This window comes from Pomacea canaliculata, linkage group LG3 (assembly GCF_003073045.1).
Source record: "Pomacea canaliculata isolate SZHN2017 linkage group LG3, ASM307304v1, whole genome shotgun sequence".
Classification (NCBI taxonomy): Eukaryota; Metazoa; Mollusca; class Gastropoda; order Architaenioglossa; family Ampullariidae; genus Pomacea; species Pomacea canaliculata.
Window position 1 is genome coordinate 8,665,100 of NC_037592.1, and position 23,298 is coordinate 8,688,397.

Here is a 23,298-nt window from a genome sequence, read left to right on the forward strand (position 1 = left end):
CAAAATCTGAGTGAACTGCAAGTTTTGAGTTCCTCTAAACACAGGCTACAAACTTCTGCACGAAGACAAAGAGGTCAGACTCGTTATCGTCATCGGAATACACCTCATTGACATCTGCTAGCAATGCTCTCATTGGCTGTTGCCTTGACAACGTAATCGTATCTGCGTACCTTCCTCGTGTGATGGGTTTTGACCTTTGTCAGCGCATCACGATGAACTGGCTTTTAGTGTACTCACCATTAAACTATTTCCCCAAAATATTTGCCACAGAAAGTTTATTTCATTTTGTTATTTCTACAATCAGTCAGTACTTAAAATAACTCTACAAGACTCGGTAAGTTAAAAAACTGGAGGCTAACTTTCTCATCTTTTAAATCGTCCAACAGTCTATTCTCTTTAGACCAGCGTTCCCTTGCAACAGACCTGTTTGGATTGAGATTGCCTCCCCTTAATTAAGAGATCTTGCACCAGAATCTTCTAAGGGCTGGTTCAGATGGCGCGACCTTCTCCGTGCTTGAAGAACAAGAAGTCCTGTTCCCTTGAACACGTGATCAGGCCCTTAACTGCTTTCTCTCTCTCTCTTTCTGTCTTACTTCTCCCTCTGTGCGTTTGCGAAGTCGGACAACTGTATTGTCCTTCTCCATCTTCTTTCTTGTCTTTCGGATGTGGTCCTCTGGGACTGGCTTTTTCTGCAAAACCTATTTTTGGTTTGTTTGCGTAAAAAGGTCAGAAAAATGTGATGTATAGGTGAAGGATAGTGTAAGGCCAAAATAAATACAATTTTTCACTTCTTTCCTTTTTGGTCTTGCTCCGTTTTTTAACTTGCGATTTTCTTTCTATTTTTCTCTTTTTTTTCAATACGTTCTTTCTCATTGTCTTTTCTTCGTGTTCTTATCTCTCTCATCTCGACTAGTTTTATTCTAGACACATCTTTATTAATCATTTTATAATAAACTTAAAATATTATAATCGTTTCAACTCTCGTGATCAATCTTGTCTCTTATTATAATGTATCTTAATGACCTTTGGCCTCTCTGTCATTCATGTCTTCTGAACCACGAATATATTTTACTGTTGTCTACATTTTTGGGAAGGATGTGGATACTGGTGAAGGTGGGGGCGAAGGCATGTGATAGATATTCATACTCATGTAACAAATTTGAGTGCGACAACTCCAGCATGGCTGAGCAGAGCTCATACCTCCCCGACGACTTCACGCCATGGCCACCGCACTCTTCACTTGACAGAACGCGTTTCTTTGTAATTATGTTCTCTCCAGCACGTGCGTCCTTGGCACATAAGCGGAATTAAATTAAGACGGAAATGACGCAAGATGTCGACGTGGTTAAGGTTCCTGTCACAAGGAATATCTTTTCTCCCAAGCGCCATGACCCTGTCGGTCCCACCAATGGACAAGTGAGCTCATGAATCGATTTCATTTTTTTGAGGGGGGGACTTTTTGTGGAGGGGAGGAGAGTAAAACATGAATATTCTCGGATGTAGAAAGAGTCCGGCGCATTTCTATTATAAAGTAGAAAAATGACTCACGTGCACATCGCAGCAGAGGGCGCACTATATTTCTCGACAATTTCGTTCAAAGCATCCTTGCTTCGTCGATGCTGCATACATCTTGATGAAGGGAAAGAAAGTACATTGGACTGGTTTTTTTTTTCTGTCAGGTTTGTGTCCAGTCATCCTGTAATATTGCCCACCAGCGTATAACAAAATTCATCTTCAGCAAAATTGAAACAAGTCTAAGTGAATTTTCTTTCTGGACTCTTTCATTTACATAATTCAGCTTCGTTTCGTTTCACTAGAATGCGCCGTGTACTCAACAGCATTTCGTTAGTAAATTGTATTTCGAATGAAACGAAGCTTGCAGTTTGTCACTCTGACTGTTTAACGCTCCTATTCATTCGTCTTCTATAGGCACAGGAAGACGAACCGGTAAAAAGAAGTCAACACATCGCTAAATAGATACAGAAGTTTAAAACACTAGGATTTAAAGGACACGCAGAAAGAAGCACAAAGAAACTTCGACAACCAGTGAATCCGAACAAATTAAACGCTCTACTTTCAGGAAGGCTTGTCAAGAATTTTTTTTTTTGTCTTTATCTTTTTCTTTTTTGTTCCTCTCCTCTTTTTTGACTCTATCCATCTAGCAAACGAGCATCGTCCTTCAGTAATAAGGTCCAGGACAGTTTCGCCGGGGAAGATTTTAGCAGCAACTCTCGAAAAATCAGAGACAGCAGGGCTCCAGGCATCAGTTCTCTGTAGGAACATCTTAGTCTTGCTTCAACCATGTGTCTTCATGTTCCTGCATTTTGACCTCAATGAATTCCAGTGTTGTACTAAGCGGCAAGAAGAATTAATTTTATTATCTGGTCATTACACATCATTGGGAGGTTTAGTTTTTATTCACTGAGAGACAAAACTGATGAGATTTACGATATCTCGCCATTAAAAAAAATAAAACAGAAATAAGCAAAAGAGAATTATATCATTAGGTTATGACTTTAGGGCTTAGAGTTCACGCTAGGTGTAAGTTCTTGACATAGAGATGATCGTCTGAGTTGTAAGAAATAATCTTTCTAAATACTGTAATTTTTGTATAAAAAAAAATCATATAAGATGTTAAGGCACATTTCAGAATGTGACACTCCAAATAGTGTAGATTGAGTGTGTCTGTGTTTGGAGGAGAAAAAAAAAACGACTGACATTTTAAAAAAATAGTCAGTCGCCTCTTTCTCGATTATTATTTTTACATATTTTTAAAAAATAGAATTAACAGATTTTAACTCCACTTCTGCTCTCTTCTACGACATTCCACCGAGCACAGTTGTTTGAATACTTCCTATAAATAGCTGTGACCAGTCACCCCCTCCTACACAGTCATCGATAAATGATTGCAGCGGGCCGTAATTCCGGCGGCGACAAACTAGTTCTCTCCCCTTCTCGCACGACAAATGTTGGCCTCAGCGCACGGAAACGGAAGTTGCAGTGACGTGAATACTTCCCTTCTGTGTAACCGACGATGGCGATCCCCACCACTTGCTGCAGGCTAATGAGACCTATAATCCTCCCAAACCCAGCATTCCCGGGAAATTTGTGACCCCGTACCCGTGAATTCAGCTACCTTAACCTTTACAACTCACCATTAAACAGGTGTGTCTGAGACAGAACTTCTTCTGAGCCTCGTTCTAAATGTTAAGAACTTAGGAGGTAAAGGGAGGGGTTAATCTAGTAAGATCGTAAATTTGAAAAAAAAAAAAAACCGTTGCACAACTATTGTCTCTCCCTGCCCTTCTCTTCTAAAAAAAAAAAAAAAAAAACCCTTTAAAAAATTTTCTCGTTTTTTTTTTCTCTCTCTGTAAGAAGCCGAGTAAAACCTAGGACAGCACCCGATGTACTTTCAAATAACTGTGTTTAAATGGCTGAAGGGTATGACTGTGATCTCCTGCGACTTCAAAAATGCATGGCTTGGTGCTCGCACAGTCCGCAGTGTCTACTGATGTTCACACCCTCCTGTTTCTACCCAGGTTAGCTTTCCTGGTTACTGTCCACCTCATTCAGGTCGCGATTGTCCAGTGTGAACTTGTCGTGGCTGTCTTATAAGCACATTTTTTTGCTATGGTTAATTGTTACTTTATTTTTCTTGAACAGTTTCTTTTCTGTGATATCTTCTGTGACTCTTAGCAGATTTCTTATTTGTTTGTTTTTGTCTCCTAATTTTTTGTCCGTTTGGTCATTATTTATTTTTATTGGATCTGGCCATGAAGAAGCAAGTGTTTTTCTATGTCCCAAAAAATGCTTAAGTCAAGGTCTGATAATTTGAGAAATCATAAAGCAGCCTTATAACTTCTTTGAAGTTAAATATAGAATCTCTACAAAGCATACGACAAGACCTCGTTTAAAAGAATTTTTATTTGACGTCTCCCGAACAATGTGGGGTTCTGTTTTATTCAAGTCAAAAATAAAACACTCACCTTGAACAAATCTCGTAGAAGGGAATCAAATTCTCATTATGTGAAAAGTTTTATACGCGATACCGAAAAGTTTTAGGGCAACACAGAGAATGGAGAGAAAATATTAACTATTAAAGAATTGCAGCAATTAAAACTGATATGGGGAGTCTCCAAAAATGCACGTGAAAACAGAAAGAGGGAGGGACAAAAAAATTAAAACTTATAAACGAAGAAGTGAATGAGAAAGAGACGGAGACAGGGGATGGGGAAAGCAAAGATGCAGAGGAAAGATAATATACATGAAAAAAAAAGTCATTTCTTCCACCAATGATTTCATAACAATGTATATCATTCTTTCCTCGTCAAAACCGTCAACATAGTCACGAACTTACTAACGATACGAGACAGAGGCTGGGATGACACGACAGAAAGACAGACTAAAGGACAGACAACACCCAGAACAAACGGTGAGCTTATTTTTATCTTTCAATTTGCTTGCCTAGTTAGCTCCCCGGGCTTCTGATTGGCTCACTTCCTTGTTTTTGAATCACTGCGTGCGCCACCTAGTGTGCGTCACGCGACTGGCCAAAACATGGCGCCTTCCGCGACACTTCCACCGCGTGTGGCGCTGCGACGGGAACTGTCATGCGCGTGAAATTATTCCTGTCGGATTTTGCTTTTGCTTTTGTTTCTTTACCTTCTCTTGTTTTCTTCATGTTATCATCGCCTAAAACATTTCTCATCTTCCGGTAGTATAAACCAGGCGTGGGTGTGTGTGAGTGTGGTGCTTGGGGTGTGTATGTTTGTATGAAGGTGGGTAAAAGAGAAAGTAAGAGAAAAATGCAAAAAAAGGAATAAAGACTTTTCTTATTTGTTTTTTAAATGAAAGAAAGTTCGTTAGTTTTTTTTTTGTTTGTTCTTATTTTGGGGGAGGGGATAAACTCTGAGAAAGGAGGACTACGCCCAATGTGACATGAGGTCAATGAGAAGACACTCATGGAAAAGTTTAATTGGAACTGAGGGCCACCACAAATATTGAGAGGAAAAAAATCAGTCAGATAAAAATAAGGAAGGAATGAGAAAAGAAAATTTAAAGGATTTTAAAAATATTTGTTTTAATATAATTCCATTGAAATATTGAATAAGAACAAGGATCAATTTTGCGTTAAGAATTTTATTTTAAAGAAAGGATTTAAAAAATTATGCCTCGGAGCTTCGATTTAAACATGTTGCGCTGTCTAACATCACATTTGCGAACTGAGATTAAGAAGAACGAAAAACACATACAGAAAGTTTTGATATGGAATTGATCGACAGCATCAGATGTAAATGGAGAAAGAACAGTGAAATGGAGAAGAAAGGGAAGAGGAATCTTAACACTTCTTGTCTTTCCTTAAATGAAAGAAGACTGACTTTTCGCACTAGCTTCCTGTTCGTCTTTGTACTGACAATGACAAAGTGACTAATTCAAGTTTATCACACCTACGCTTCGAAAAAGAGTTCATGTCTTTGTTTGGTGAAGTATTTATACATACAGACAAGAAAAACCTGAACTGACAAAACTCGGAGACAAGGTCGACTTAAAGATCAAAAAAGAAATTAAATAAAAAAATTTCCTCGTTTAAACATCAATGAAAGTTGTCCTTCTTCCAGTAAAGTCGTTTTCTTGGCTAATATCTTCAACAAAGTTTTGGAGTCAAAGGGTGCATGAATGGGGCTTTTAAGGACATGTATGATGGATGTACGACTCTTGTTTATCTGTTCAAAAGAGTGAGCTTAGTGTTCTGTTCCCTGAATGTAATCAATAATTACCTCAATTACATTTCTTTGTTTTATGTGCTTCAGACTTTAATATGCTAGTGTTGCTTTTCTCACTACTTGAGAAGATAAAGGAATCATTATCAATTCATTGATCTCTTTTGACGATGTCCTTTTATTCTTTGTCCACCGGTCTTCATTGATGGCATCCATGGATGACTGTTGGGTGAATAACTGCAATCCTGTTCTTTAAATAATACAGAGAATTCTATAAATAATTGATGAAAGTATAGGTATTGTTTTGCCTGGCTGTGGTGACAAGGTGCAATCGCTGCCTCTTCGTATATGATTGTTGTGTTATTCTGTTGAAAGTGATATCTACCTTCAGAGCAGACTTAAACGGATAGTAAATACAAAATAAAACTGCTTAGAGTCTCTTAAAGAGTAGAGTCAGTTTGGACTTTCGTCTATTTTTGTGTCTGTTCATGTGGAGAAAGATGAATGTTGTGAAATTTAATAAGAAATTAGAAGGTACTTTTCGTCTCTTTAGTCCTCCGATGACGTCATATCGATCCCAGTCTTATCCCAGGGATAAGGTTGGACATTGGTCATAGCCATCTTGATTGTTATCACTAATATAAATATATATCACTTATCCAATTAAGGACACACCACCAATCATTTGAGTTCAAATCCCAACAATGACCGACACTTCCTGTCCCTCGCTGACGTCACACAGCCCTCCCCAGCCTATCACCGCAGTCACAGCCTTTACTGTACATTTAATCAGTAGCTGCTCTTATAACATATCTACATGTCCTTACATTCTTAGCACCTCCCCAAACCCCAATTCATTCCCGAACATTTTTACCAGAAGCGTCTCCCGCTGTGAAGTGCAAGTAATGAGCTCACGTGACACCCGCCGCGGTCTCTGAACTCTGGTGGGCAGCAGCGCGCGGCGGGTCTCTCGAGGCCCGCTAACAATCACTTGAACGCGCCAGCGGGAAGAGTAGCCTGGCCACTAACTCGGGGGTTGCAGGCACCAATTTGTCGCTCGTCGCGGCGGAAGTGTTAGGGATCAGAGCCGCGAGCCCACAAAAGTCGCAGAGAAAATCGCTCCCACCCCTACCCTCAAACTCACCCACTCGTCCTACCCGACTGCCATGAGCGAAGGAGGATAAAAAGAAAAAAAAAAACGAAATAAATGAAGGAAGGAGAAGTGAGGAATGAAAGTGGTGCAGGATTAAAACAGCGGGCGAAAAGGACATGAAAAATGTTGCAGGGGTAGCGGAAAGGGTGGGTGGGTAAGTGATAGGTCTATTTTTTTTTCTCCGTAAATGTTGTTGACAGCAAACGTCTCTTGGTCATCAGTGTATACTATAAACACCTTGATCTGGGCTGTCCATTATTAGTAAAAATGATATCGTCTCTTGGCTTTCCCTCTTTAACAGTTGTGGTTTTTTAAATTTTATTGTTTATTCTTTGACTACATAATGAGAATTAAATTGAGATACTTATATGTGTATACACATATGTAGGAATATTTTTGATGTTCACAATACAGTAAATAATCTATATATGTCGAGAGAGCAGAGATAAAGGAAAATGCGTGATAGTTGATTATAACACTTGCATCCTGTAATGTAAGCCTGGTCTAGCTTGCTGAAACTTTCAGACACTTGTTTTATTCAAGGATGAATATTTGTATGCCTTTGTACCAAAACTATGAGCAGGCATATTCTTGCTCGACCTGGTGAAAAATATGTAACTTTATCTCTCATTCACTACGATATATATATATGTGTGTGTAGTGTGTGTGTGGGTGTTCCCACACGTTTTTAAAATAGATCATATAAAATTGTTTTGGTGTTGCTGAAAATCAGGAACATGTAAGAAAACATCTTGTTTTTCTTTACTTCATAAAAATTAGATATTAAAGTAATCGATTTCTCGGAAGCTCGTTGACCGATTTTTTCTGAGAAAAACACACACCTTTATGAAAGCTGAGTGCTCTGATCACGATTTATTTTTTTGCAAATTTTTTTCTAAAAAGATTATGAGTTTTCTGCTTTTTCAACAATGTCGTAGGTAGATGACTTTCTTCACTGAAATACTACCTATCGCACGACAAGTCAAGTAGATGGCTTTAAAGGTTCAGAAGGGTGAATCTTTACCGAATAAAGCTCAGTGAAGGACTTTTTCACAGAATCGAGACAAACATCCCCATTCTGTTTTAAAGAAACTTTCCAACAAACATCACCGTGAACTAAAAATGTTAAATTTGTGTTTGTGTTTATAGACAGATATGCCTAGATGACATATGGTCCAACTCTCCATTGTCTGTGATGTACAATTCTGATGTCTATTGTCGACCACTTTCTGTGCATAGTTGCTTTTATATGCGTGTATCTCAAAAATAAAAGCTGGGGTAGTGTTGATTATTTTCTTTATTGGGAAATACATGCATTTATTTATTGTGAATAGTCATTAGAAAAAAATCACATCCCATTAGACCTTTAAGGACTTCATTAATTCACAAGACACATAAAAACAAAGCTAGCTGCAACTTGTCATGTTTCTCTCAACTTTGTTTATCTTATTTTGCTTTATCAAATTCTGAAATTTCAATACAAACTAGGAAAAACAAACGGCAGCAGATACTCGTCAGACCTTACAAGACCTAACGACCCTTTTGCCGGATATGACGACCTGTTAATCTCCGCAGCAAGGAACGGGGGACAACCCTCGTGGCTCAGTAATGGACAAGTAACTTCCCCCGAGTTGTCGGCGCCCGGCACTTGAATGGCTGCGGTCTTGCCAGAGTGAGAGTGGCTTGTCATCGCTCTTTGTTCCATAACTTAGCGGCCAGCAGTTGATCGGGCAAAATATAATCAGCGACAAACAACTGGCATGGCTTCATTTTATTTCATCAGACACAAACCGCTGTGACTGACGCCACTTTGAAAGAAGACCATGATATTAGCTGCCGGGCAGCTGGAGAAGTTGGTTTTACCTACACAAATGAAACACGACATACAAGAGAACTTTTTTACCCGTGAAATAATTTTTCTGGGATTATTGTTCCAAAAACTTGATTATTTTTACCAGGGTAGATAAACGTGTGATATGACGAGGATTTTTAAGAATATGTGACTTGGTGTGATGTGAGGTGAGGCTGATGACTTGAAATTTATGACATTTGAATGTATGATGTTACATAATGCTTGTGAGTGTGATCTATATGACACTGAGAAGAGAGAGTGTATGAAAGAGAAATAGATTGATACAAAATAACTTGCCTCGAGTGAGACCAGCGCTGGTCATTGGCTGAAATATCCACGTTATGAAAATGGACGGTAACAGATATTAACCGTCTTTATGGGAAACCAAACAAATCCTGGTGTCTCCGCACCGACAGGAGATGAACTGCTAGACGAGATGCAGTCCTTCTATAAAAGCTGCGGGGACGATCTTGTGCCACACAAGAACTGCGCCATTTGTGGATGAAATATTTGGGAATGAAGACGAAAGACAGCTCGCTAGATGTGAGTGGACTAGAGATGAAAGAATGTAAGTATTACTTACGCTTTTGCTTTGTTTCACACACACACATTCTGACATTATTACAAAATAAATAATATTATTATAATTTATTTCTTGAAACTGGTTACGAGTGTATACATTTTAATGTGGAGTTTGTCATACATTTAAATGCTTTATACATTTCTTGTGAGAAATTGAGAAATAGTCTTGGGATGGAGAAGGTTATTTATATTTATACATCCTCCTCCTTTTCAGTTCAGTGCAACTCAGATGATCTTGAACAAGATGATGATGCCGTACATCGACTCCACCCGACCAAACTACACCCACGGCCTGCGACGTCAATCGACTGAAATTTTCTATCTCCGCCATCCTCGACTTGTCAGACACACCTGACCCAGGTAAAGTCGGTTCTTTCGGATCTTCAAGACTCTAAGCCTGGTTATTGTTCTACTTCTTATCTGCTCTGCTTTTGCCTGTGACCAAAGAAACTTTTAAAGGATTCTGTCAATTGCGTGTTCATACTTGTTATAAAATTTGGTATATTTTTATTTTTACGATGGCAAGAAAAAAAAAAATGATAATGACGTACACAGACAAGAATAAAATATAAAGAGGACAAAGAGCATTTCATTTCTCCTTGTTTCTTCTATTGGTTTTTACTTCGTAAACATGGATAGTCATTTGGACAGATTTTTCTCCTTATGAAATATTATGTGTTTCTTTTTTTTTTAAAGATTACTTCTTACTCACTGTTAAACTACTGCTCGTAAGAAAACAAAAACCATATATAATTCAAATGTTATTTAACTATCTACTAATAAATATATATCAGCCCCAAAACTTTACTTTTAACAATTTATTCGTCATCTGATGTTAAGAATATGGCATGAAGCCTGAGTTTTCGTATTTAATGTTGGATTTATTGTATACCTATTACAGTTTTTTTTCTTATGTTTACGTTTTCACCTTTCTCCCTTTCTGTTGTCTGTGTGCTGCAGGCAACGTTTGCTTCAAATCTTCATCATTGGAAGCAAACAGACTCACCCTCTGTGCAAAAGCAAAAGAAACAGGACTACTTTCTCAACCCGGCAGCTGCACGAACTGGAGCATGCCTTCAGGAAGACTCATTACCCAGATGTATTTATGCGCGAAAGACTGGCCACTAAAATTAAGCTTCCGGAGTCTAGAATTCAGGTGAGACAAACTCCGTAAGCACTTGATCCTCGAAGGTGTAAAATACCTGTTTCGAATTCTGCTAATAACACAAAGCTTAGAGAAACGAAAAAAAGAAAAACAATTAGATGATTAAATGAACGAATGAAAATAAAGAACAAAATCTAATGGTTGATAGTGCTGCGTACATTCAAGAAAAGGAAAATAACTTAGGCGTATTCGTTATCATGACTGAACTCATAATATATGTTTGGAGGATATCCTAAGATATAACATAGGTGTGCGGACTTTTACAGGTGTGGTTCCAGAACAGGCGGGCAAAGTGGCGCAAGAGAGAGAAGCAGTGTCACGCCAACCAGTTTCTCGGATTAGGAGTAGCCTACCCTTACCACCTCTGGCTTCCCCTGGGCGGCGTCAAGCTTCCGGTGAGATCCAAAAACTTTTTTTTTTAATTTCAGTGAACTCAGCAACTATAGTCTGTTACAAACAAACTTGACGGAGAGATTTGTGTCGTCTATGCAACAGATACATAAAAAAAACCAATATGTACTGATGATGTAAAGGGCCTAAAAAAACTGAGAAGCTTTTGATGCTCGGTTTGTATGATCTTCTTTGCAGTGAGAGCACAGTTGTGCTCGCGGACAGAAATGAATTATTGTTCTGTTACCCCCCCCTCTCTCTCTCGTGTGCGTGGATGTGTGGGTGTGAGAGAGTTCACTAAGAAATTTTTAAAAAATGACAACGATAGCACAGGCGGAACTGATTCAAAGGGAACCAACACTGGAATTTGATAAAAGAGTGGTTCCTTTTTGATGTTGGTTACTTCCCTTGAACCTACAGTAACTCTTTCTGCGTACCCGTATAAATGTATGTGGTGCGTGCGTGCGTGTGTGTGTGTGGAATATTCATTTACGTCTTTCATAAACACGAATCACAGTCGGTTCTTTCTTCTCAACTTCTCAACGTCTGTTATCTGTAAATCCGACACGCTCACATACTTCCATACGAACAGGTATAGATAGCCTTCATGCACACGCGAGCGATATTATATGTATGCAGATGTTATCCTAAGGCATAATATTACTATATGCATCCTGGAAGACAGTTTTTATTCTTTGTTATTTTTGAACCTACAAGGTGATGCCGAGATCAACATCTATGTCCTGCGAGAAAAAAAGGCCACTCAATATTGGAATTAAAACTTTTTTATACTGTGTCCGGAATATTTATAAAAGAATATTAGTCCTGGTTAATCACTAGTGAGTAAAAGTTTTGTATTAACTCACAGTTTACACCATATTGAACATACTAAAATATATTAAAACATGGTATTTTTCTCTTCGCATTTCAAAACCGCTCATACTGTGCCCATTCTAAAATGTAAAAATATTTATTTATAAAAGGTGTAACAAACTTTCTAGGAACAATGCATCTGACTCGGGCTGGATGGTATGGAAGCCATCAGCCTCACCACCATGAACTAATTTGAACATTGAGATGAGAAGCTAAAATATCTCTGTTTACCCAGATCATAAAGGCAGTTCATTAACGGCACACAACTCCAGACCCCACTCCCGTTTGTTCAATCTGTTCAACTCCGCTCCTCTCTGTATTGTGAAATAGTCATCTGCCTTAATGGAATCGTACCACACACCTCCATTCAAAGACCTTAACATGGCCAGGAGAGTTAGGTCCCCTTCAGTCGCTGGTGGGAAAACACCGGAAGTGGTAAATGTAGCGTATCGTTAGCGTGCCACAGAAATGCTTTGTAATTACTTTATTTACTATTTTTGAATTAGGAATGGAACTAGGCGTAGGAGTAGAAACAGTCGACGATTGACTTTAATTTCACATGACATCCTTAGAGGCAGCATACAAGGCTAAGTTTCCAGAGTTATTGTGGGACTGATGCGTTACTATTATGGGACGAGGCTGCAAAATGAAGGTTTGGTTTGGTTTCAGAATGGAAATGAAGGAAGCAATTCTTTTTCTTTTTATAGTTTTCGTTTCTCTCTCTCTCTCTTGTCTTTTACTTTCGCGTCCTACATTTTACGGAAGAAATAGGTTTACTGGTTTAATTTTTCCGAATGATGTCACGTGGACAGCCTGGCATAAGTGTGGGATTCTTGAGGATGTAAGCCGTCTATTATCATTCCAATGTTTGACAGAATTGAAGGCTGTGCGTGCAAAGATGTATGTCATCTATTTCAGCGAGTTTTACTTCCAGCGTGCGATCCCCTAACTGCCGTTTCCTTCAAGAGGGAGGACATATTCCACACTGGCTACACTCGTGAAATTGAAAATAATTTTCCACATTTTCGGTGCATCTCCTCCTTCTTTTGCTTTGCCAGACCACGCGCAGTTTTTCAAATTAGATCTGCCTCTGTCATTAGTTACTCAAAACGAGGTTCACTGAGGGTGTTAACTCTTGCTGCCTATGACGTCACAACCAGAGTTTACATTCACACGGCAGCGTGATTGTTGCACTTCTGCTCAAATTCAGGATGGTACCTTGAGGTATTTTGGCGACAGTGGCGAAAACTAAAATAACAAGGTTTCTGATCATAGCTAACTGTTGGAATTATTCATCCTGCACCTTTCATTGTATTGACCTCACGATAGCTAATAGTCCTGCAGTCCAAACCTGAGGGAGCACGGTACCTAGTTTGATACCTATAAAACGCAGAGTTATTCTTCCAGTTGAATCAGCTGTAGAATGAATACCCGACTCACTTTAGAGCTGGGGGAAGGCAAGGTAACAAAGGAAAATGCTGGACCCTAAAAGATCTGGTCTCCGATCCTAACTTTCCCATTGACTTTATAGTCGCAGTACTATTTATAGGTTTTCTGTAATTAGCAGACCTGTCCATCCTCACGGGAAATAATAGTTTCTTCCAAAGAAATTTTCATTTGTTGGTAATTCCTAAGCGCAAAATCGTACAACACCCCACAAACCAGCCTTTACATCCGCCCACTACTCCACTGTCCGCCCATGCAGCCGGCCAGAAGAATCAATATGGACATCGGTCAGTGATGAGAAACAAATCTCAAGCTTCTCAAGTTTGCTAGTCCTGACCGGCTTTACAGATCGATGCGTGTTCGAACTTGACCAAATTAAATTAAGGTTCCTGTGGCGTCAACGATAGGGCGTTCGATCCCCGGCCTCGCTTCACTCGCTGATGGCAAACGCAGGGCGCTTCTCGCAGAACAAGAAGTCAACAAGGCGAGTGTCGTCTGCCTGCAGCCTGTTACATCACGGACGTTGTTACAACCTCCAGAATGTTGCACCCCGCTCCTGTCGAGCCTGTTACCGCCCGCTTTAATAGCGGACGCACGATCAGGGAAGGGAAATTACTCTAACTCAGTTTACCCGCAGAAAGGAAGTGTTTGTCGGCTCCAAGGGTTGATTATCTCGGCCAAATATTGTTGTGATCCTGACGTCTCACACGACCTGATTGACCCTTTTTGTGTTTGACTGGTTCCTTGGGGTCTCAGTAACAGCACGTGTGGGCACTTAAAGGGGCCCTGCAAGTCTTACAGCGAGTCAAACGAAATTCTTTTTTACATCGATATGCTTTGGTTGTAACAAGTGGTAGGATTGTTTTGCAGATGTTCTTGACAGTTCATAATAATGCATTTCTTCTCTCTATCAATTAGAGTTTTTTGGTTTAGTGTATATTTTCCCAGTTGCCATTAATCTTGGTTGTTGTACTGCAGCTGGCGATTTGATCATAGACTTTAGCTGATCGTCGTGGTTAGTTGTATTGCAAACCGTCATCACCATAGAAGAGTCTTGTTTGAAAGAAAGAATGTTTACACGTGTCTGGCAATTTCACACTCCTGTGGAAAGGAGGATCAGGTAATAACATGTTTTCGTGTGGGAGCATGCGCAGCTAGTAGAAAATGTGCTTACATCCTATAAAACTGTGAAAACAATCAGAGAAAGTGTAATGCACATGTGCCGAGGCGTTATTCTGCATTTATATGGTGTCATCTACATTCCACAATCAAACTTTTTGTCTGTTTGAATGGTCAGTGATTATGACAAACCTAAATTAAACCCAGAAATTAAGCCCCAAACCCCAAACCGTAAAACAAGAGTTGTTACCCACTTCCAAGAAATAAAAGCCAACGCTAAAGCTTTACTTCTGGACAACATCAATTTAGAAATCTTGAGAGGATACGATGGTGGTTATCTCTCTCACGTGGACACAATTTTTCTCAACCTAAATTAAATAGTGCCCCTCTTCACCGCCACCCTAGATTTCCTTCACCAAAGTAATTCATTCTCTCCGGTTTCTTTACACCACTTAAAAATATAGCCTACACTAAGTCCTAGCCCTACCCGGACAACTGCACTCAAAAATGACGAAGGGTTTCAATTCCGCAGCAAGAATCAAGCATCATCTTTGCCATCTCAAGTTCAGACATTCTGACCACGTTCCACGGCAAGCAGGACGATTTTTATTCCCGGAGACAAAGATGAAAAGAAAGTGGAAAAGCTGTAATGTGAAATGACAGTCGCAGCTGAAGATGCACCAAAAGGTCATGGCTGCTGAATGGAGGGCCTCAACGCTCGGATACTGAATCCGCCGGCTAGTCTCCGCTGGTGATTTCCGGAAGTCAACAGGTCGCACGCGCCGCTGTCGTGGACGCTCGCGTCACTTCCGGCCTGGAGAGTATCATTGTGCGAGGGAAATGCCTGGAAAGCTGCGGTTCGCCGCCTTACAGAGTTTGTGTGTTTAGCTCTTCTTTTTCGTTTCCAAACTCCGGAAAGTCACGATTGCGGTGTATCGTAAGCTTTGCCAGGTCACGTGACTTGTGAGTCGGGATATCACTTACATGGACGTTTTCGCCAATCTCACTTCCTCCAGATTATACTCAGATTGCACGTTAAAGTTAGTTTAGTATTGATTGTACGTTTGGTTGTGTATGTTTTTTTAAAATTCGATTTCTTCCTTGCTTTAAACGTTATTGTTAATAATAATAAATGTTTACATCTTTGTGTGTGTGTAATCGTCTGTTCGTCAATCTCTCTCTGTCTCAACACACATGGGTACTATATACGTGACTTCTGCTTGAAAGAAATGTTCAATTTATTTGTACAGGTGCCTGAGCCCCCATTCCGCTCACCGTGTACCTCCCTGCCGGCTCTGCTGACCAGATCCTCCGCTCTGTCGTTACTCTCAGGTGCTCGCACCTGCCTACAAGACCAAGTTCCCCAGGAAGACAGTCTAACCTCCCTTGCCACATGGCGGCGTTAACCTACGCTAGCAACGCCTTCATGCCCAGTACAATCTTTGGTTCTGGAAACGGCAAACGTCCATAACACCACGTGACACTTCTTCCTCATCCTTCATTCCGTTTCATTTTATTTTCTTCCTTCAACCACCCCCAACTCCCAACTTTACCAGCCATTTTTTCCACTCCATAAATTCCAGCCATTTTCTGTGTAATCCACTTTTAAATTGTAATAACAAGAAAAGCTGTCATGCACTTGCAATAAAAATAATTCTCAAACGTCTTCTTTTTCAGCAAGAGAAAAAGTTCATAATACCTACTTTATTCCCAGTTCATAATGAAAGGCCTTCTCTCTATTCTATAGAGCTATATATATATATCCCACACTGTCTCTATCTCTCTTACACACACACAAGCTTACTTGGCTTCAACCTTTGGTTTGACAGTATAAGTCATTGCATTGTTTTTTGCTAACAAATCCTGAAAAATTGCAATACATCTTAAGCACGGTTATTTTTCATAATTTTGTTCGACACGGACCATTATACAATAAACTTAATTTTCCTGATCTTGTTTTCACTTTGTGAGATCGGGAAGAACTTAAAGTCTGTAAGTTTTTCACTAAATGAGGTGTTTAGTAAATATTGTAAAGCTGTGACTCTTGACCATGCTTTTTACACTATTAATAATTTTTTTTCTGTTCTCATTTAAATAAAATAAAAATTCCTCCTTACCCTGTGTTGAAACAACAAACGTTTTCCGTAATTGCGGTGCCTCCAATGGTCACGTGACTGCGATGTTGCACTGACCGACTGAGGCTTGCATAACATTTAGCCCGACCGTCAATCAGCCCAGCTGTACAACTTCCAAAAAAGTTGGACATCGTGATTGCAGCTTGCATTAATAATAAAAAAAGTTGTGTGCCCTTTGGCGGAGTCGTAATGAGATGTTAAAGGGATAAAAAAAAAAGTGATCGCGAAAGTCGCGTGTCAGAGACATGAGGTTCACTCGACACGTAGCCATGCTTGTCTCAGACTTGGCCGCGTGGACCACTCAACGTCAATGTGCAGAGCACGAGGCTTGGTTACTAGCGGTTAATAACCGCATCGATACAATCTGGTTTATGTATATTAGTATGTATAGTCGTCGCCACGATAAGGTCTGTCTGTCTCTCTGTCTTCTTCTCTTAATGATGGGCTTAGGGCAAGACTTCAGACAGCAAGTAGAGATATTAAAGTGCTTTTCAAGAGGGTCATGTCTCACATATCGTGGTGCTGCTGGGTCAAGTCCTCACATACACAATGCGAATTAAAGTTCGTAACATGTCTTTGTGTGCTCCATCAACACCGACAAACAAATAAACAAACCAACATGCAATTATCAGGGGACTGCATTCTAAATCACTCTGCAAAAGACGAACCTTCTCGCGGTTCTTTAACGCGCATGCTAAGCACGGCCAGTAAGATGATGTTCATAAATATTCATTAGGCGGCCATTTCCATCCGGCTTACGTACTAATGCACTGCGTGACGCTGCTTCTGAGCGTACAATTCATAATGACGTCATGAACAGAATACGTATTCTTGAAAAGGCGTCAGAGGGACGTCATATCCGGTTATGGCAGAAGACTTGGGCTCTGCTCCTGATGCTGGTAAGTCGATGGAGAAACTTATCAACTCTTCTCTCCAGCCCTTAGCGATGGGTTTAAAACTAGTTTTACTCTGTGGCCGAGTGACTCACGCCCTCACTCAAACCTAAAAAGCAGCAACATACGAAAAGATAATAGATAGAGCCACACGTCTTCCTCTTTCTCTCTCTCACATAATAAATAACATCGGGTTTTCAAGGACGCTGACACCAATGAGGTCTCTAATGATTAAATTTTTTTCAAGGCTGGTTTACACGTGGTCATCGCTGATTGGCTGATAAGGTGATCTTGCATGGCTTTGTCGTCAATAACGCCTTTGATCACGTAGAGCACGAGTGTCCGAGTTTTGTTCCCTCCGCTACACTCTAGTACCCTCTGGGTAACCAGGTAGATAGGTCTATTCGAAAGATTTTTTTTTTTTTTACTTTTCCTTTCCAAGATTTTTGTTAAAAAAATGTCTAGTTCTTCTGGTGTTTTGAAACTTAATTTCTTCTAAAATTATAAGAAAAACACATTATCTGACCCTTAAAATTAGAAAAAAGAAATATATTTCATTTCCAAATCTACCACTCTACTAAAACACATTGATGACTGTAGAGTGTAGAGTTTTAAGTGTTTCCAACTAAAATGAATGTTCTTCTCAAGTAAACAAATAGCGGGCTAGAAAAAGGAAAGAATAAATTAATTACTCAACAAAAGTCAATTAATAAGAAATAAAAAAAGCTAAATAAGAAGGAAAAACAAAGGAGTAAAACTGTTCTAAAAGAAAGAAGAACTCGCCAAAATGTCTAGGTCCATGCATCCATATTCGAATCTTTCACCGGGGATTTGCAGGTCAATGGAATATTTAGAGGACCACTAAGTAGTATAATGTAACAGATAGGAACTCGAGACTATTACGCAGACAATAGTCTCGTCCAGAAGCTCCTTGCAAAATGAGTTTGGCCGATGGTCAATAGAGATAACGCTTGCGACCCCAGCAAGCATTTTTAAACAGCATCTTTGGTGACCCCTGACCCTGTCATGACACTATTAAAGATGAGAATTGAGATGGGAAGTGTTGATTTAGGACGACAACGACAAGGCTAATCGAAAAGAGGATTAGATGTTTTTTCTGCAGAAAATAAGAAATTTTCGTAAATTCTGCTAAAAATAAAACTCTGGTAGACCCTATCCCCAAAGGGAGAGACAAAGAAAGAGAAAATAAAGAGAGAGAGTGATTGTGGAGATAATAAAAGGTATCTTCCCAATTTATCCATGTGGAACCTATACCTTCGATTAGTAGATAAAACTCTGTATATAATAAACATGAAAAGGTGTGTTTGATGGTGAAAGCAATACATACATGTGTGTGAATATGTTATTGGGTGAGGAAATGAGGGAGTGCCTTAAATTTTAAACTAGTATTGACACAGGATGATGAATGGATGCATTTACAGAGAGAGAGAGAATGACAGAGAATAGAGTGACAGTCCCACAAAAAAGACAGGCTAACATAATATAAAAAGACAGGCAAAGAGACAAAAAGACATGAGAGACAAACATACAGACAAACCAGCCAGCATGCGGGCCAGCCAGCAGGCCGAGGGAGAAAAGGAGCGATTATGAAGGAAGAAGATGATGTACTGATGGTCATACGCCGCGAGTATTGATCCCATGACGACGGCCCACGTGATAAGCATGGCCGAGAGGCGCGCAGAGCAGCAGTGATTACAGGGCTAATCCGCGGGGCCAGGCGACACGGCCACGAGAGGCCTTGTGGGGGATGAGCACCAAAGCATGAACCGTGGAGGTGGTGGAACACTCAGGGAGGGAGGAACTGATGGGAGGAGGGGGGAGAATATAAGGGAGACCTGGTCCGCTTTTATTTCATAGATTGAAGGCGTTTTCAACATACGCAGTGAACGACAAAATAACACACCCACAGTCTCTGGACCCTCCTTCTTTTCCCCTATTTTTGCAAACAAAAAGCCGTTTTCATCGGAAAGTGCGTAGGTGGGGTTGTTGTAGTCTTCTGACCGGAAGTAGGGCAAGAGTTCATTGTTACGCCTGAGCTATTAAGATAGGTTGATGTCTATGAAGATGCGGGCTGATGCCCTTACTGAAGAGAAAAACTGTATCGACTGTACGAATCTAAGGACACATAGTTGGGAGAACCTTTTTCTGATTACCATATTCTCAAAGGATCATCATCGAATCTGAAATCGATTTCCCAAAACTAATATACTTACAATTTATTTGACCAGCATGATGAAGTCATAATCTTGAACTTTACTTGAACTTGAAATAATAATAATTATTATGATGATTTATATAGCGCTTTTCGTTTAGAGCTGTTTCAGAGCTGTTTAGAGAAATAATATACAGACTGAATCACCAGCAACTATGCATATGAGCATATAACAGACTCGCTCACTTCTACAAAAGACATCTGATATACACAGAGTAAATACAAACACAACACAATCATGGTCAGGACAGGGTCACAGTGAAGTCGGAGCTCGGAAAATATGTCTTAAGTTTGGTCTTAAAGGTGGCAAGACAATCAGAGTGAGGAAGGCTGACTGGTAATTATTTCCAAGTTGAAGGGACTTAGTAGGGAAAAAAAACCTCTGTCCATAAGTCTTTGAATACTCAACATCGCATACACAGTCCAAGACAAACATTTCCATGCACCCTTATTTGCAATACTTCACTGTCGTAAGAAGAAAAAGACATAAATCAGACTGGATTCGTTAGGTGAGGCTCATTCATTCATTCACGCATCTCTTGACAGGTACCAGCTATGCCAGTCCACTTATACTGGTCCTCAGGGAGAACAACTGGACAGAAGCTACACCTGACATAGCTAACCACTTCAACTTGTCCTGTGGTGAGTAGACCTTCATCATCTAGTTCTGTCTATAAATGAGCCAGAGCGCTCTTGTCAGTATTCTGTTCCTATCTTTCTTACATAAAACTTATTTAACAAATAAATAACTTTACATCTACATTATCATTCCACACGTGAATGTTTTGTAAATATCTTTATTTTAGTGTTTATGAATGCGAAATAAATTGCGGATTTTACGCAAAAAAATTGTATACGCTGGTGGCATCTTTTCTGACAATAGAGACCTTTGACAAAACCAATCAAACAATCGATTTTGTAAAAAAAAAAAAAAAAAAAAAAAAAAAAAAAAAAGTGAATTAGGGAGAGGGAGTCAAACTGGAAATACGGGGTTAAAGTCATAAAGCCTGTCGTCATAAAGGCTAGCCACTGGCGCCACCTACTGGACCTGTGTGGGCAGAACCCTCTACCCTCGACTGCACTCTTTTCCCATCCCTCCCTCCTCCTCCATTCTGGTTCCTGGTGCAGCAAACGTGTGTATTTTTAGGACAATTTAGCACTCTAAAGGGAAGACAGATTTACCGAGAGGGCGGATGAGGAGCACGAACTTAAACTATAACGAGGCAGGGAGCATTAAGCCCCTAACGGGGTCCCATTCTACAGCAGTGCAGCGAGATGGATTGGAGGACATCTCCATGGAGATTTTATATCAGGGGAAAAAACTAATGGTCTTACAACTCTCCTCTTGCCCGCGGTGTCTTCGTCATGATTATTGTCCTCATCGCTATATCCAGCATTGATGTCGTCATGGTTACTGATGTTACTCATATTTTACATTTTACCCAGCTTGTGAAGTTCTGGTTAAAATATATTGAAAATAAAATAATTAGAATAAAAAAGGTTTATTGTTTTAGGAAACGAGGAAGGTGATAATAAATGTTAAAAATCTTTAAAGCACCCACTTTCACAACGGTATTTTTGGGCACGGACACGCACCCTTACACACAGACACGAAGGTGTAAACACACAGACAGACGCATACAGATATACCAATACAAGATACAAAAAAGCACGCGCAGATACACACAAACACATATACAAACACAAAGACAAAAAAACACAAAGACTACATAACATAAAATACGTATGTGAAAGATTAAAGTCAAGAATGTTTAAAACCTTTCCCCGTCTTGTGATGCGAAGAAACAGTTGGAAAAGAATTATCATAAAACAAAAGTTTACAACAATAAAAGAAATTCAAAAACAAAATTGTGAAAGAGGATTGAATGAAAACTTGAGGATGGAATAACAGATAAAAGATGACAATTGAGACAATATGTGGCAGTGAACGAAGAAAATGCACCGGAGAAAAATGAATCTAGATAATACTAGCTGAACAGGATGATAAAAGAATGTCCAGTGTGGAATTCAATGAAGCCAAGAAAAAGCAAATAGCAGCTGGTGTAAAGTGAGTGTAGACAGAGACAAAGTGGAAAAAGACAAAACGAAAAAGGAAAATAGCTTAAAGCTGAAAAAGTTCGGACAGAGACAAAGATAAAGATGATTGTACCCAACGAAAGGATAATTGAGATGAAATATAAAATTGGTTGCTAAGACAATATTTGGCGGAGATAAAAATATAAAAAAGAAAGTATGTTTTGTGGTACCAACAAGATGAAGGAGAAGACCATGGCAGGCATCGATCTGAGTGCTTTCGTTCCCGTCAACCCAAGACAGACAACCATCGTGACCAAAATCAATCGGACAATGATAATTTGCAAACACGCGAGCCAGTCAAGCAGAGTGAGATGTTTTTAAAATAGTTTCCACGTGAGATGGGAGGAGGGGCTTCCCGTGTTCATGTCGTGGGGGGAGTGAAGTGCTGGGGATGGAGGTAAAGGACGTGTACGTTGGAAAAGCAGAAGCAGAAGTCTTTAGCGACAGAACAAAGGAAGAGCTGGTGCTGAACTTGTTATTTACCAAGTGCTTCCGCCTGCTTCTCTGACAAACTAAACGCTCTCAAAATGTTTTTCTCTCACGGTCCAGTGAGTCTTTAGAGCGGTTTGTGGACCGTAGCAGAGAGTTTTTGTTTGCGCATGCGCACTCGCTTACTGCGGGCGGATGTCGAAGGTGTCTGCAGCGATAAGGATGGAGCTTCCTTGCCGTGTGTTCGAACACAGAACGTGATCGCCATGTACACGTGTTTCAAAACAAAACAAAACAAAAGCTGCTAACTTGTTAAAGGTCTACAAGGTCACACCTTTCATCAAATAACTGAGGTCAAGGCAAACATAATGTTTCCTCAAAATATGAGTGAGGAATCTGAATGATAGACATGTCATGGACACGGATGCCATGTCAAGAAGTGGACAAAACTGCTACGAGGCTACAGCGAGGGAGATGAGAGAGATGCTGAGGAATATGTGCGGACTTCGAGATGTCATGATGTTCAATTCTGTGTTAATGATTTGTAGACATATATTTAAAAATAATGGGAAGGGAGAATGAATTGTACCTTACAATGAGTTGAAGACAAACTGAAGAAATGAATACATGTCAAGTGAAGTAAACGTTTCCCTCTTTCAAATATTTTAAATGTCAATAAATAATGTATCACATCTACAAAACACATCATATTGAAAATTCGAATAATTATCTTTTTTAAAAAATCTCTTGTTAAATAAAAACGCAGTGACGTTTAGATAGTCCTAAATGGGAAGCCATTTCTTTAGATCCAAGGGAGACAATTCAGTGCAAAAGACAAAAACCAGGAATGTTTCAAGACTTTGTAACCTATTGTAGCTTTTCCTCCGAGCTCGAAAGATTTTCCTCCCACAACAAACTAGTGATTAATGTCCCTTTGCTGAAGATATCCAACCGCAGCCAGTGTCTTCAAGCGAGAGGACAAGATACCTAAAGGGCCATAACCTTGTCGTCAGTTAACTTGGCCGTGCTGGGGAGGGATTTGAGGCAAGTCCTGCGAAAGCTGGCACGAGGGGGTTAATCTGGCACGAGGGGGGGTTAATCTGGGGAAACGATAAATTGATGAGCGCCGCGAGACGAGGCATTATGGGATACGTCGGATAACCACTGCTGAAGAAGAAGGCGTGGTCACTCGTGGCGCGAGGAGTTTAGTC

The 23,298-nt window shown here is 39.9% G+C and overlaps 1 protein-coding gene and 1 long non-coding RNA gene across 2 annotated transcripts in view; both read left to right on the forward strand.

Annotated features, from left to right (window-relative positions):
- The first annotated feature begins 7,802 nt into the window (after positions 1-7,802).
- Positions 7,803-16,242, forward strand: LOC112558814 (retinal homeobox protein Rx3-like). Its single transcript, XM_025229499.1, has 4 exons — positions 7,803-7,807; positions 10,268-10,463; positions 10,739-10,867; positions 15,551-16,242. Exons 1-4 carry the CDS (start codon positions 7,803-7,805, stop codon positions 15,704-15,706), a joined length of 486 nt encoding a protein of 161 aa, XP_025085284.1. The 3' UTR covers positions 15,707-16,242.
- A 1,019-nt stretch (positions 16,243-17,261) lies between these two features.
- The window catches only part of LOC112560676, a 53,337-nt gene continuing 47,300 nt past the window's right edge, over positions 17,262-23,298 (forward strand). Inside the window, exons 1-2 of the long non-coding RNA XR_003098566.1 lie at positions 17,262-17,334; positions 20,108-20,203. This is a non-coding gene — a long non-coding RNA (uncharacterized LOC112560676). The remainder of the gene's footprint in view (positions 17,335-20,107; positions 20,204-23,298) is intronic.

Bases quoted from the DNA above. Each gene is read 5' to 3' on its own strand.
- LOC112558814 (XM_025229499.1), top strand. The intron at 10,464-10,738 runs GTGAGACAAACT...GGACTTTTACAG, and splicing joins TTCCGGAGTCTAGAATTCAG to GTGTGGTTCCAGAACAGGCG. The intron at 10,868-15,550 runs GTGAGATCCAAA...TTATTTGTACAG, and splicing joins TGGGCGGCGTCAAGCTTCCG to GTGCCTGAGCCCCCATTCCG.